The 15,605-nt window shown below is 36.1% G+C and overlaps 2 protein-coding genes across 5 annotated transcripts; one reads left to right on the top strand and one right to left on the bottom strand.

The window, feature by feature from the left end:
- Nucleotides 1–1,649: 1,649 nt before the first annotated feature.
- LOC107882073 (disease resistance protein RGA2-like) lies at nt 1,650–5,227 on the top strand. 2 transcript variants are annotated; one of them, XR_016126879.1, is made up of 3 exons: nt 1,650–4,874; nt 4,966–5,057; nt 5,146–5,227. XR_016126879.1 is itself a non-coding variant. In XM_089051943.1 (2 exons), the coding sequence occupies exon 1, from the start codon at nt 1,739–1,741 to the stop codon at nt 4,868–4,870; it is 3,132 nt and encodes a 1,043-aa protein (XP_088908069.1). In that variant the 5' UTR covers nt 1,650–1,738; the 3' UTR covers nt 4,871–4,874; nt 4,966–5,227. The 2 variants fall into 2 exon arrangements, 1 of the variants encoding a protein (XP_088908069.1); XM_089051943.1 differs by having other exon boundaries at nt 4,966–5,227.
- A 121-nt stretch (nt 5,228–5,348) lies between these two features.
- Nucleotides 5,349–14,370, bottom strand: LOC103343740 (pentatricopeptide repeat-containing protein At1g76280-like). Of its 3 annotated transcripts, XM_089051945.1 has the most exons (15): nt 13,918–14,370; nt 13,776–13,836; nt 13,588–13,645; nt 13,087–13,280; nt 12,503–12,610; nt 12,113–12,295; nt 11,097–11,615; nt 10,624–10,719; nt 10,314–10,487; nt 8,814–9,041; nt 7,540–7,683; nt 7,245–7,433; nt 6,561–6,680; nt 5,999–6,437; nt 5,349–5,552 (listed from the first exon to the last, which is right to left on the bottom strand). In XM_089051945.1, the coding sequence occupies exons 1-14, from the start codon at nt 13,929–13,931 to the stop codon at nt 6,033–6,035; spliced, it is 2,493 nt and encodes an 830-aa protein (XP_088908071.1). In that variant the 5' UTR covers nt 13,932–14,370; the 3' UTR covers nt 5,349–5,552; nt 5,999–6,032. The 3 variants fall into 3 exon arrangements, with proteins under 3 accessions (XP_088908071.1, XP_088908070.1, XP_088908072.1); XM_089051944.1 differs by lacking the exon at nt 5,349–5,552 and having other exon boundaries at nt 5,616–6,437; XM_089051946.1 differs by lacking the exons at nt 5,349–5,552; nt 7,245–7,433 and having other exon boundaries at nt 5,616–6,437.
- Between the last annotated feature and the right edge of the window lie 1,235 nt (nt 14,371–15,605).

The following is a 15,605-nucleotide window of genomic DNA, read 5'->3' as shown; positions in this document are numbered from 1 at the left end:
TTTTTTTTTAAATATTTATTTTTGGTTACAGAAGTAATTTTTCATTTTGTTTTTCTATGAACATGCACTCAAGAAAGAACCCATTTGCGAAACAGAGGAATGAATTAATTAACACAATTATACATTGCTTGGTCCCAAATCCAACTATGACGGCATCTCTCTACCTGGGACTAAGCAATTTCATGGGCCCTACCAAAGCCTAACAAGAGAGCCAATGTGGCAGGGGAGTTGGGGAGTCATTGTCTGACACGTGGAAGGTGATGCCAGCATGGAAAAGTACTGCTTCCCAGCTGGCATTTTGAGATTATTGAGGAAAAGTGTTTTTGGCCCTTATTTTTTGGGAGTTAGGTGGGTTTGTCGTGTAGAAGAATGCGTAGGTCTCTCGCTCCCCATTGGTCTAGTTTTAGGAGGGAGGGACAGAAACCAACCCAGGCTGTTGGTTTGGGAGAGGAAAAGAGTCACGTGGTGGCCCTCTCTGCTGAATTTTATTTGTTTGTGTTAATTGTGACAGCTGGCTCCACTACAACACGACACACATTCTCCTCGAGATGTAAGTTGTAATAATAATTCTACCAAGTTTCAAATTCATACCATAAAAATTTATATACAAATTTATAATTGTTAAATTGGCCATATGTAATAATAATACATAACTTCCAAAGATCTTGTAGCATTATTTAGTTATTTCGAACTTGTTTCAGATAGGTTGTATATGATGGTTTTATTATTTTTTTAAAAATGAACTGCCTTATCTTTTCCTTTTCGTCTTTTTAGTGTGTTGTAACTTGTACGATAGCTGAAATCGTTAATTTTTAAGGTCAAATTTGTGTCTATTCAAAATATTAAGCTCGTCTATTTATTTTATAACAAAAAAAATGTCTAAATAATTTTCGATATGGTTGACTTTTTTACATATATGATTTTAAAAAGGAAGCCTCAAAGATAAGTGGGTTTCATTATCAAATTATTTCAATGGGATGAGATCAAATGAGAAATATAGCTAGCATTCCCCTTTTGGAAAATGTAACCGGTATTAATCCAATCAAATTAAACTTTCCATAATAGGTATTAATCTCTCGTCTATTTAAGTCAAACCTAAAACCAACTTCAAAATATTATATTTTATCTTTCTTTATATAAAATATTAATTGCACACATTATGTTATAGTTGATATCTTAATTATAATGTAAAATTATGCAAAACATAACTGGCTTGAAAAGCCTAATAAATAAATAAATAAATAATTGATATGCTTAGAGAAATTAAAAACAAATTAATAAATTGGCATGCCTATAGAAGATAATAATTGATATGAAAACCATTACATTACATGATATTGTATAGTATTAGTAATTTAATATAAAAATAGAGATTAATATGAAAGAAGATAGCTGGCAATGGCATCTATTGTTGTTGACATAAAGCACCAACGGATTGCTTATTTCTCAAAGTGAACAACACCAACGGATATCACACATGTCACCAACCAATTGGACTCCTTCATTAAAATAATGTCAAAACCACCGAAAGCATGTTTGAGTCAAACATTTCTTCAACTTGCTCCACTTGCTGTTCCACACCAAATATTCAAAGCTTTCCCACGTGATTTGATGTATGTTTCCTCTTTCCTTTGTCCAATTATTATTACTCTTGTTCCACTTGCTGTTCCACACCAAATAACTTTCGTCAAGAATACTCTTTTCCTTTCTCCAAGTGAATACTCTTTTCCTTTCTCCAATGGCAGAAGGAGTCCTCTTCAACGTTGCAGAAGGGATCATTGGAAGGTTAGGCTCCCTTGTTTTCCAAGAGATTGCCTTGCTTTGGGGTGTCAAAGATGACCTCCAAAAGCTGAAGGACAAAGTTGCCCAACTCCAAGCTGTTCTTCTTGATGCTGAGCAAAAACAAGCCAACAATAATGAAGTCAAAGTGTGGCTCCAAAGCGTAGAAGATGCAGTTTATGAAGCTGATGACGTGATCGATGAGTTTTATACTGAAGCTCAGTGGAGACAAATGGTGCCTGGAAATAATAAAGTGTCAAAGCAGGTATGCATCTTCTTCTCTAGCTCAAACCAGCTTGTTTTTGGGCTGAAAATTGGTCATAAGATAAAAGATCTTGACAAGAGACTTCATGAGATTACCTCGAATAGAACATTTGGTCAGTTACAAGTGAACCACGAAGATGCACGATTTGTAATAAGAGAGAGGGTCACCCACTCATTTGTCCGCGAGGATAATATAATAGGGAGAGATGAAGATAAAAGAGCAATTATTCAACTTTTGTTGGATTTGGATCCCATCTCTACAGAGAATACAGAGAATGTGTCCACCATTTCCATTGTGGGATTTGGAGGAATGGGAAAAACTGCACTTGCCCAACTCGTCTTCAAAGATGAGGAGGTTCAAAACCATTTTGAGCTGAAAATGTGGACGTGTGTCTCTAATTCATTTCAGTTGGATGCACTTGTTAAGAATATCCTAAAAGCGGATAACCTTGACATTGATCTGTTGCAAAATGAGCTTAGGAAGAAGATCGATGGGAAGAGATACCTCCTTGTGTTAGACGATGTCTGGAATGATAATCGTGGAAAATGGCTTAGCTTGAAAGACTTGTTGATGGGTGGTGCAAGAGGTAGTAAAATACTAATAACTACTCGCAGTGAAAAAGTTGCAAAAATAACAGACACATCTAAACCATATAACTTAAGGGGTTTAAGTGAAGAGCAGTCTTGGTATTTGTTCAAGAAAATGGCATTCCAAGATGGAAAAGAGCCAACGAGTTCAACCATTAAAGCCCTTGGGGAGGAGATTGCTAGAAAATGTAAGGGGGTTCCGCTTGCTATAAGGACCATAGGACGGATGTTGTACTCCGAACATCAAGAAACTAAATGGTTGAAATTCAAGAATAACAAGCTTTCAACAATAAGGCAAGAAGAAGATGATATTATACCAACACTTCAGCTGAGTTATGATGTTCTCCCATCACATTTGAAACATTGTTTTGCTTATTGTAGTTTGTTCCCACCTGATTATAAGATTCCCGTAGAGAATTTAATTAAGCTGTGGGTGGCACAAGGGTTCGTTAAGTCTTCTAATGAGTGCTTGGAAGATGTTGGTTATGAATATTATAACGAACTAGTTTGGAGATCTTTTTTCCAAGAAGAAGAAAAAGATGAGTTTGGTATAATAAAAAGCTGTAAAATGCATGATCTCATGAATGAACTTGCTGTTAAAGTGGCAGGGGAGGGAAGCACAATAATAGATGGCAATAAGACTGATTTTGATGCAAAACGTCTTCTTCATGTATCTTTCGATTTTGATGTTGATTCGTCGGAATGGAAAATACCGACATCCTTGCTGGAATCACATAAGCTAAGGACTTTTCTTTTCCTAAGCCAACATTTGTGGAAGGAGTCATTGCATAATTCATTTTGTGCTACAATTGCTTCAAATTTTAAGTCATTGCATATGTTGAGTTTGAATAAATTGGGAATTACAAAATTGCCAAAATGTCTTAGGAAAATGAAACATTTAAGATATCTTGATCTTAGTGAAAATCCCATTCAGAGACTTCCAAATTGGATAGTCGAACTTCAAAATTTGGAAACACTAGATCTCAAATGGTGTGACTCTCTTGTGGAATTGCCTAGAGATATCAAGAAATTGATCAACTTGAGGCATCTCGTTTTGGAAGGATGTTCTAAATTGGCTCGGATTCCTCCTGGCTTGGGCCAAATGACTTGTCTTCGTACTTTGAGTATGTTTGTTTTTAGTGAAAATAGTTCCATGTCCAAGGACAGTGCAGGGCTCAGTGAGTTGGGGAAGCTGAAAGATTTAAGAGGAAAGTTGGAGATCAGAAATTTGGGGTACAAGAAAGATATGGTGTCAGAATTGAATTATGATGGTGCAGTTTTGAAGGAGAAACGACATCTCTATTCGTTGACTTTACATTGGATGGGCATCGAAAGAGAAAATAGTGATGCGGTTGAGGAGGAGAGTGATGTAATTATTAAGTCAATGGAAGCGCTGCAGCCCCATTCAAGTCTAAAAGAGTTAGTCCTTGAGGGATACCCGGGTGCGAGGTTTGCGAGTTGGTTTCATTCTCTCACAAATATTGTTAATCTCATATTGATTGGCTGTGATAGATGCCAACATCTTCCACCGTTGGATCATTTACCTTTTCTTAAGAGGCTTGTGCTTTGGGGGTTAAGGAATTTGGAGCACATATCAGCAGAAGACAAGGTTAAGGACTTTGCCGATGATGAGATGATGATGATGATGTCAGCTGCTTCTCCATCGACGACATTCTTTCCATCCTTAGAGAGTCTTCGTCTATTTAATTGCCCTAATCTCAAGGGATGGTGGAGGAATGAAACAGCTTCAGCTTCAGCTTCTTCATTTCCTTGTCTTTCTACTTTATATATATGGGATTGTCCTAACCTAACTTCCATGCCGCTGTACCCAAATCTTGATACACTGGAGTTAAAGAGAAGCAGCTGGAAGGTCCTTCCCTCCTCATTTGTTCCCTCCTCCAAATTAAAATATCTGGAGATTAGGGACGTTGAGGATATAGAATATGTGCCAGAAGAAGGGATTGGAAACCTCACATTACTCCAAGAGCTCTCAATTAATTATTGCCCTAATTTGGTATCACTACCAGATCAAGGGATGGGTCGCCTCATCTCTTTACAGGGACTGCATATTTCAAAGTGTCCTAAATTGACATCACTACCAGAAGGGCTTCGTTGCCTCGCCTCATTAAAAAGGTTGACAATTGAAAATTGCCCCATCTTAAAGCAAAGATGCCAGAAAGAAACAGGTGAGGACTGGTCCAAGATTGCTCACATCCCAGACATTCGCATTCTTGACTAGCTTGGTGCGTTTTTCTAACTAATTTCTTTGTTTTGCATTCACATTTTGATTCAAATGGCAACCAACCTCAGCTCTTTCATTTTCTTATTTTTCAGGTCCATTTTATGATCTTTAAGGGTTGGGTCAGTGCACTAAAAACTCTTATGGCTTGATTGTGATTGTGCAACAGCAGATCACCAACAAAGTGGTATATATCTTCATCCTAGCATTGTTTTGTTGTTGGTATGTTCACATGATTCCGTTTTGTTTCTTATTTTTCTTTCATGGATATGCAGTGATGAATTTAGGTAATTGTAACTCTCAAATTTATGAATTAAATTCAGATTGATCTGCCGAGAATGAGGTTAATTCTCTTCATTATTCATCTTTTGTTTTAATTTTTGAGTGATAATTTTTTGTTTAAATTGGGAGATTGTAAATAGTCATCTTGTTAATTAATCCAATTATCATTTTCACGCAAAAATATAAAAACTCATCGTGAACAACTATAATTTGTAATGTTGTTTATTCCATAAATTGTGAATGATAAAATTATCGTTTTATTTTTACAAGTTTTTTTTTTGTCTAAAAAATTGTGAACTTCTACACGTCAAACCATAAATGTGGATCGGAAGAAAATATTTAAAGAATTTGCCAGCAGCACCCTTCTTTCCCTCCCTGGAGGAGAACAGCTCATTCTAACCTGCGGAGAAAATGGCGACATCACTGATTTGAACCACAACAAAAGTACAATGACAACAGAAGATGGCGATCAAAGCAAACTTGCGAAAGAATAAAAAAGCATAAAAAATATATCAATACATTTTTTATCTTTTTTTTTTGGTTAAATTAACAACAAAACATGCCTCCTCCCCTTTTAAATATACAAGCAGTAACTTACAAAGTAACGTAATGAAACAAAAAAGATAAAAGGGCATCCCCTAATTTTCTCAAATATAGCCTAGCCTAATACAAATCTAATATATCTGCGGTCTTGTTTTTTTATTCAACATTAGTTAGTTGCACTAGGTATTTAACACCCTCATCAAGACCTCATCTGTGCCTCTCACCCTCTCCCCTTCCTCCCTGAGGAGGCCTTACACTTCATTCGACCACAACAAAAAATAATAATAATAAAGGGAAACTCACTGGAGTCATAATGCCACCTATATATAAATCATGATTAGGTGGCCCCTTTCCTGGCAGTGTAGTTAGATGACAGTCTTCTGACCCATGGGCCTTGATTAGGTGACCATGAAATTGGGAAGCCAAGCACAGCGCACCATCTTAGATTCAAAAGGGCAACAGCAAGCTTCTCTTCAGAATCTTTAAAAAGCTGTACTATTCGTGATTCAGCTTCCGTGTCTTCAGCAAAGATGAAGTCATCCTCAAATTCTGCCTTTTCTGGAAAGCTGCCATCTTCTTCACATATCATGCGCATACTCAAAACCTGCAGCGCTTCCATGGCCGTGCTGTGAAAACCACTGTTGGCATATGCAGAGAAAACAAAATGGCAGGTCGCTGGATCCGGCTGGACTTTTTCTTGGTGCATCCACTCAACGACAAATTCAACTACCTCAATCACTTCCTGACATTTATTGCAGGGGAGAAGAAAAATATATATTACTATCGAATAATGCAACCACAATTTTTGTGGTTGATCAAATTATGATCATGTATATCGAGAACCATGCTGCTCTTTTGATCTTACCTTTTCACAGGCTTCTTCAAGAATGGTATTAAATAGCAAGGTATCAAGTTCATTGCGTTCTGAACTGGCTTGATCCAAAAGATTCAATGCTTCCTCAATGTCATCATCTTCCAACAGAATCTGGAACAAAACAAGATTCAACATCTTCCTCAAAGTCATCATCATTAATTAAATTACTTGTGTTTTCAGAGAAGACAAAAATGTAACTTTCCATTTGTTTTTCTTTTTTCGTTTTTAAAAAATGAACTCAGTAATTGTCTTCATTTAAATGTCATTATAAACATCTGAACTTTCCATAAATGAAACTAATGGGGACAACAAAAAATTCTCTTTTTGTAAGAGTTCTTATTGCATCCAAAAATGTGGTCACGCAATGGGCTATCGAAGAATTTCTATAGCTTATCAATTCAACTTGAAATGGAAGTACATTCTCAGACCAAAAACAAAAGAAAAGAAATTAAGTGCATTCATATATTGCAAATACTCTAGTCAGAAAAAAATAATTAAAAAAACACGATGAAGGATGAAGGAAGGGGTTTTTGTGTAAACAAAGCAGAACTAAAATGTGACTAGTTTGCGCATCAAGAGCTGGAAAAATTACACTTTTCAATCGCATACATAAACGGTAGCAGTTTCCTAAGATGCATGATAATTCAGACCGAGTAATCATAATATTAAAGCTACCTTTATGAGAACGGTATAAGTCACTGTTAGTGGATAAAAGCCATCTCGCAACATCATGGAGATCAATGCGCAAGCAGATCTGTAACATCCTAGAATGCTACAACAATCAATCATTATATGATAAGTCGCAGCATCTGCCGGGAAACCAAATGACTTCATATTTTTAAATATCTTAATTGCCATTTGACTCTGCATGTAATCATCAGAAACAGAAAAGTAGATGAACACTGATCCAATATTCCACATATCATGAAGTTGCAAATGAAGGAAAACCAATGGTGATGAAAACACCTACTTCCTTAGCCTCAACAAGTGAATGCAGCACTGTATTATAAATAGGTGTTCCCAGATAAATGTTATTACGACAAAATATATTCTCTGCCACGTCCAAATACTGGATCAGCTCTCTTATCATCCCCTCTGCTCCAAGCGCTTTCAACTGGAAAAACAAAAATTGAATGTCATAGATGAGGCTGGTGGGACAGGGGAAAAAGAAGGAAAAGAAAAGGAAAGAATGCTAGAGTAGGGTTCCAGATAAGGAAAAATAAAATAAAATAACAACAGCCCCCTTGGTGGCATGTTGCAGAAAGGAGGCAAGTACAAAGAACACAACTTTTACTGTTTCCAAGCAAATAAGCTTCTAGAAGACAACACAAAAGTTGTATATTGATCTCATATAATCAATATTTATGCAAAAATAAGAAGTCATGAGTGAAACACCCTGCATGCACACGAAAGTTTTTAAACACTAATTTATCTTCCTTCTGTAGATGGTGTATGTTCTCCTTTTAAAACTTTTTCCAGAGACTTTGATGTGCAAGCTCAAGGAAATAACTACAGATACCAGGCCTAAGAGGCATGGAAACAATATCCTCGAAAAAGTAATGATGCATATGACGTACGTCTTTAAATAATTGGCATTAGTGTTGTATGCACACAGCTACAATTTTTTTAATTCTATCACAGTATCCGTTGTTCCCTTTCTCCTTAGCTGCAAGCAGAACTAACAGCCGCAATAGGTGAAAGATGAAGTCCGTATAGAAATTTTTAAATAAAAAAGTGTGTATCATGCTCCTTATACCTTCATTTTGAATGAAGAATCTGTATTATCTTACCTACACTATTTAATAAACCATGTAAAATATGCAACATTTTATCCAGTCACCTATCAGACCATAAATTTTCTAACTGTGCAGTCCAGTTATCAGATGCTGATATTCTTAAGATTTCCATGTACAAAACTATGCACCATGTTTCATGCAGTGTTTCCATAGATAAACATCATAACCACTAAAACATCTTAACCATAGCAGAGACTAAGGAACCAGTGTAAAAAATAAAAAATAAAAAATAAAATCGATAATTAAAAAAAAGATAAAAAGATAAAAAGAAAGAGGATACTAACAAATGCTTATGTTGTACAGTGCAAGCAGAAGACAAATTCCATACTGTCTCCCACCATATACATACCAATGACCCTTGTCAATCAGAGGCAGGAATATGCCACCTATCAATACTCCATTTCATTCTCTAAACTAAAAGAAAGTATACATGAGGGTAGGGGGTTACCAAGTTCTTCATTGATAAATAACTGTGCTGAATACCATATCTTGCCATATCCATTTCTATAGCATTAATGCGTTTAGCAGCATCCACCTGTGACAACATGTCGCCCTCTTCGTATGGGGCATTCACGTTACCAAATAACGAAAACAGCAGCTCATATGTCCTAATATCAGGCATAACTTTTAATTGTTTCATTTTAGCCAACATCTGCACTGCTCGTTCAGGTTGATCCTGCATAAGTCATGCAACAATATTTGAATTTACTGGAGACAAACATGAAAAAAGCTTTCAAGTGCTGGAGAATTACAACTGAGCATAAAACAGATGAAACTTTCATAAGATGACGAAAATAAGAAAACAGAAAAACATATCCTAATTAGGGTTTTAAATCGCTAAAGCGTTACCTCCCATGAGGTGAGGGCTAAGCCTCGAAGCGTAAGCTTTTTAGGCATTTCAAAGCGTAATAAAAAAATATATGAAAATACATATTATAGTGAAAAAATAGCATGATACTCACAAGTAAATAGTATAATATTTATTTGTTATTTGTTACTTATTAAATACTCATATATAAAACATAGTGTATAGCAGATTCTTTGAAAGACCCGAGCCTTTTTCCAACAGTTGCTTCGAAACACCCACTCTCTTTATGAAATTGAAGGACCCAATGTCTTCCTCTCCACTTCTGACCCAATTTCAAAGCTCCCATGGCTCTCTCTCCATGGCTCCCTCTCTATGGCTCTCTCTCCAAGGCTCTCCCACTCCATCTCAAATTCGGTAAATGTGGTTCTAGCCACTATGTTGCTGGAGAAAACACTAGAAAATCACCTCAGAGAAGCCAAAAATGGTTTATTTTTATTTTTATTTTTATTATATATATATATATATATATATATTAATGTTGGGTTTTCAACTCCCAGGCCAAACGACATTGTTTTTCTGAGCCATCTTCTTCCTAAAAGGCTTACGCCTCTGAGGGGATGAGTAAGCCTCGAAGAAAGGTGTACGCCTCAGTCCAAAAGCATACGCTTTTGGTGACTTAGCTGCGCCTCGAGGCAAATTCCGAGGCGCGTTATTTAAAACATTGATCCTCGTTGATACTTCTATCATGCTGCCCTCTGCTACAATATATACCGAGTTTTGATATGCCCTTACATAATTCCTTTTATTAGAGCCAAAAATATTCATTACCTATGAGAACAAGAATGAAGAAGCATAACTCGAACAAAGCTCTTCCTAACATTCACAATATTGAAAACCATAACTAAATCTCTTAAATTAGCATCAAACTAACTCTACTCTTACTCTTATGAGATATTCAAAAAGTTCAGGGACCAGGATCTTTTCTTTTCTTTTGTATAGGGACCAGGGTCAGCACCCTACATCATAGACTACCTATTTCTGGTGGATTCTAATTTTATAATTTTATAAGTTTTAATTAACAAGGCCACATAAAAGAAAATTTTCTGATATGAGAATTCAGATCTATAAAATATGACTCACCACCGTGTCACATGCTGCAAGAAAAGCATTGAAAGGATGTGGATATGAACATTCAGATATTTGATCCAGCAGAGCCTCAGCGAAATCCAATTCTAGCACTTTGCTGCAACCTATAGAAAGGTTTGCCAGAGTAGAATCATACGGCTTCAAATTTCTCTGCTGCATAATTCTTAACTGCAGAAGGATAACAACAATGTTGCAAAAATCTCTAATTAAAAACAAAACCAAAATGCACAAAATACATTGCCAACAATTGCAAGATCGGTCTTTTTAAGATGATTGGCCTCTGCAATAAACCGATATAACTTACAATTTCCATTCCACTACTGAAACCTCGCTCAGAAGTAACTGCTCTGACAAAGCCATCATATGTATGGCTTGACGGTTGCAACCCAAATTTTTGCATCTAGACAAAAATGGGCTCCTTTAGTATGTCATAAGATGATATCTGAACGAGGTACATACAAAATAAATAAATAAATAAGGGCAGGATAGAGAATCACATAACTAAAACAAAAAGTTGAAATCCACAAAGAAAATAGCCATCACAATAAAAACATACAAAACTAAACTTCTGAAGCTTATAACTACATTGTTCTCCAAACAAGAATATCATATTTAGCATTTTTTTCCAGAAAAAAAAAAGGGAATATCATATTCAGTGAAGGTACCATATGTAAGATTTGCACATAAAAAGGAAAATTCCAGACATTGTAATATATTACACAAACCAACACAAGCTTCTATAGAAAGGTTGATGCTTCTATAGAAAGGTTATTATACCTGTAGGATCAACTGTTCTGCCAAGCCACCATTTCTTAATCGTGCACAAGCATGAATAACATCACTAAACGACCATCTCAAAATTTTCATAACAGGCTGGCTTATATGTATATCAAGCATATCCATTCGAACATTTTCAACTTCTCCAACTCCCAAGCCAAAAGCAGTGCACTGTGCATTAACAGCATGGCCGTCCAAATTCTCACAGTATATGGAAGGAACAGAATGTTTATTCTCCTCCAAATCAAGTTTCTTCAAGTCTAATTCACAGATTGAAGGTATAGGAATGTCTAGTCTTGACGAATACAACTTTCCTTCAGAAGTTTTATTAACATGAGTGTTTCCCCTGATGGCTAAAGTCACCATATATTGCAACTTCTCATACGCAGATTTTAAATCTCCCAATCTAGTAAAAGACCAAATAAACTTCCGTAGAGGAATAATGCTCAGACTGTAGTGTTTGATATAATCCTTCCAAATTTCATGGGCCGCAGGCAGGTTTTGCTGCCAAACTGCAAGCTGAAAGAAATGAAAATGCAGAGTAACTATCAATGACCCAAATAACTTTAGAATAGATTGGTCCACTGTCAATATTTCACAAAATGCAAGGTAAAAGTGAACAACAAGGAAAACTGTTCACATCACCATACGGACATTGCAAATATTCAAGAGAGCAGCACATCATCATCATCAAAGAGAAAAATGTCAATCAAACAGGATAGTTCCAGACCTACTTTTGATTGAAAAGTTTAATGCTACAGTTGGGGCTTCACTAAGAAATTAAAACTGATCCTTTTATCCCCTTACAAGCACATTGAAGCAGTACAACACAAATGCTTTGAAGCCATGAATGGGGAGATTAATAGTAATCTAAATACATTATATGAGTCACCCATACCAATTCTCATGTTAGAAAAAATAAAACTGTTGTTAAAGTGATGAGTCAAAGGCTTTGTGCTTGAAAAGAGGAACAAAATAATATTTAAACAAATACAAAACCGTTTTGCTTTACATACCTTGAGAAGCTCTGAATATGTAACTTCATTCTTCCCCACCATTTGATGCTCCATCAAGTCCAAACACTGATTGGCATTTTTTATACTCTGCATTTTGGCACAAGCCCTTAAAAAACTGTTGTAGATAGGTAGAACCGGATAGATGCCAGGACTTTCTCCAAGGAAATTTATCAACTTAAATGCCTGATCAAAGAACAACAAATGTGGACACAAGAATATTAAAATATTAACAACTGACAAAGAATGATGGTAAAAGTATGGTTGCATCTTAATGGTGGTTCTGATAACTACAGTAATAATATTACAGTAATCCTACCAAGATAGTTTTACTATTACCAGATGACTAAGCTAGCTAGATAATACCTTTTAAGTATATAGCATGAATCCTACCTCCTCCAAATATCCTCCTTTACATAGAGCTTGCACCATAAGCAAAGAGCATATGTTATTCAGGCTAATCTCTTTTTCATCCATTATTCTCCAAGTCTCCATGACAAACTGCATGAAAAGGAAACAACTGCCAAATAAGATACACTTAGATGCTGAGACCAGTACCTATAAAAAGCAACTATTGACATGCAGAAAAATTGTAGGACACCATCCTTACCTTCGCAATGGCATTTTCGAAAGTTATTTAAGTCAAATAAAATTGGCAATGTGATCCTACCGATATAAACATGTTCATTGTGCAGAAAGTGTCTATATATAGTTTGCTAGGTTTTCCTTTGACACTCTTCACATTACCATAATCAGGCACAAATATCAACAACTCAAATGCACTAACTCTCATTATCTCAGCTAACACGCAAGTGAACTCAATCCTATGTATGTCAAACATATAGGTTAAATGGTGTGATTAAACACTAACAAAACAAATCAACCTACGTAAACAATGTATACAACACGTAGTAGAATCAGACACATAAACACGCATACACAGTGTGTCTCAACTAATTGCATGTTCTTCAGCTTACCAATGGATCAGGTGACTTAGCACAGTAATTAAGAATATAGATGAAATCATCAGCTCTTAACGAATCATTCCCATGGCCAAGATTCAAAAGCAGATTGGAAGCTTTGCCTCTCTCACCCAAGCGTAGTGCATCAATAATTTGTATCTGCATGGACCTGGTAATTGATTCTGCGCTGTGCCACAAAACTTCATGACCTGCATTTATCATCTTGCACTCAAATTAACCAAAGGTTACTGTAGAGACATAAAGTAAATGGTCTGCACATTTATCCTGCTTCAAGATATATCCAGGGCTAAGAAAACGAGAAGAAAAATATGTCAAGCCAACTAGAAATAATTGGAGTTTCTTTATAAGAAATTTTAACAATTGCAGTTCAAGCTTGATTTGACTACCGAGATAGTACCAAGTAATTGATAGGTACAGTGCACCTATACATACTATAAAACATGCATATTTACTAATCTAGGTACCCGCACAACTTGAAGAATTTTGAAACATTACCATTTGAAGTTGTAAGAGTTCGAGAATACTCCAATCGGTCGGGACCAATTCTTCGTCCCTGCAAAAACAACACTGATAATGAAGCAGAATATAACAATAATAGTAAAGATAAGAAGAAAATTAGAATTCTACTTCCACTCGTTTCTCTAACGAAATTGTCCCAGAAACCATATATTATAAAAACATACATGGTATTGTGGTTGTGACTTAAAAAGCGAATCTGCAATTGACCGCAATGGAACCCTCGCTCTGTAAAAAGAAGTAAAAATGCGAACAAGGTCATGTTATGCTGATGCCGTATAAATGCACGTTCAACTACAATGTACTTACAGAGGTCTGTGCATGGTCAGGGCCGCTCAAAACCTATTGTATATGCTCAAAATGCTTTCTTTCATGGTTTACTGGACAACCGAGTTCCTTTTTCTTCAAAATTTCACCCGGATTCGCAGTGTTTGAGAGGCAAAGATTCGATTTTGGGAAAATGGGTAGTCAACTATGAAGCATGGATACACCAATTTAGTGGCGTATCCCGTATCGGATACTTGTTTGGATACGATACGCTTCGGATACGGTCCGATACGCATCGGATACTTATCGCAGTCAACGGATATGTGTATCCGACATTCCGGACTCGAGTATCTGACTTTTCGGATACGTTCCTCCGGACGAAGTTTGCCGTTGAGGAGACCCTGGGCGCTGCGTGTGAAGGGAGAGAGAGAGAGATCAGCGCGCGCGAGGAAGGAGAAGATGTCGACTAACCTAATCTTTATTATCCCAAGTGACGACGTCGTTCGCTAAAACAGGATTTGTAATATATTTTTTTTAGGGAGTTTCACTAAAACACCCAAAATGGGGGCTAAAATTATAAAAAAATACAACACCCAAAATACTTTATAAACACACCCAAAACTCATCATTACACACACTCAAAACTCATTTATAAACACACCCAAAAAATATACAATTGTTGATTTTGGGGTTGATTTTAGGTGTGTTTTTATGTTTAAATAGTGCTTGGGTTTTTTTATAAATACATGTCTAGGATTGGGTTTATTTATAAATTTGTATTTTTTTTTACATAGATCTGTTTATGGGTTTGGGTCTTAAGCAATAGTATTAAAATGGGCCACGCGTAAGGATATGTCGGGTGAAAAAAGCTATACAGGCCTAAAAAAATATAAAGAATCAGAAAGAAAGCCCATTTTACAAGCCTATATTTTCAATTTTTTTATATTTAAAATTTGTTTTAAGCTACATATATTTTTAATAACCGTATCCATAACATATTGTATCCTAGTTTTTAGAGATTTGCTATATCCCCATGTCGTGTCGTATTATATCGCCATATCCATATCCGTGTCTGTGGTTGGAAAATTTTGGTTTTGTATTTTGGTTATGGCTTGAATTTTTTTGGGTGAAGTTAGATTTTGTTTTGGCTAGAGAAGGAGATGATGAAAATGAAAGATTTGTCAATGGGGTAAGAGAAAGAGAGTGAAGTTGCATATAACAAAACGAAAGAGTGAGAGAGAGGAGAGGGCGAGGATGGGAGTGGAAGCAGTGGCAGAGCAAGGAATTGAGGTTAGAGGGGACCATCTTGCAAAATATAAAAATAAAGGGAATGAGAGCATAAACACTACAAGTTCTCGTAGAGCTTCTTGAAAATCACTGTCAAACCCCTGAACCAATATAGCCTAAAGTAAAAAAAAATCAAGAAATAAGCTTTAAATTTCAGTTTTCACATCAAGTTATGATTGTTGTATATATAACCCATGTATCATTTTTCAATATTCAATTCAATTCATATACACAACATTAAATTATATACAAACAAAGAGAGAAAGAAAGAAAAGAAGAGTGAAATTGCTTGAGAGAGAGAGAGAGAGAGAGTTGGGTAGGGGCCTAGGACCCCTCTGGTCCCTACGTGGCTCTGCCACTGAGTGGAAGCTCAGCCGTGAGGCTGCTGGGATTGCCTCTTTTCTTTTTCTTCTTTTATGACTCTCTTTTTAATTCTTATGTTG

Source organism: Prunus mume, linkage group LG5 (assembly GCF_029339155.1).
Source record: "Prunus mume cultivar Tortuosa linkage group LG5, ASM2933915v1, whole genome shotgun sequence".
NCBI lineage: Eukaryota > Viridiplantae > Streptophyta > Magnoliopsida > Rosales > Rosaceae > Prunus > Prunus mume.
This window is presented reverse-complemented; position numbering and strand designations above follow the sequence as displayed.

What these genes read in the sequence shown, in the direction of transcription:
- LOC103343740 (XM_089051945.1), bottom strand. An exon ending in AACTCTTACAACTTCAAATG is followed by an intron (nt 13,281 to 13,587) that starts GTAATGTTTCAA and finishes TGATAAATGCAG; the next exon opens with GTCATGAAGTTTTGTGGCAC. An exon ending in CTTATACCGTTCTCATAAAG is followed by an intron (nt 6,681 to 7,244) that starts GTAGCTTTAATA and finishes GTTTTGTTCCAG; the next exon opens with ATTCTGTTGGAAGATGATGA.
- LOC107882073 (XM_089051943.1), top strand. Translation starts at nt 1,739, where the DNA reads ATGGCAGAAGGAGTCCTCTTCAACGTTGCAGAAGGGATCATTGGAAGG.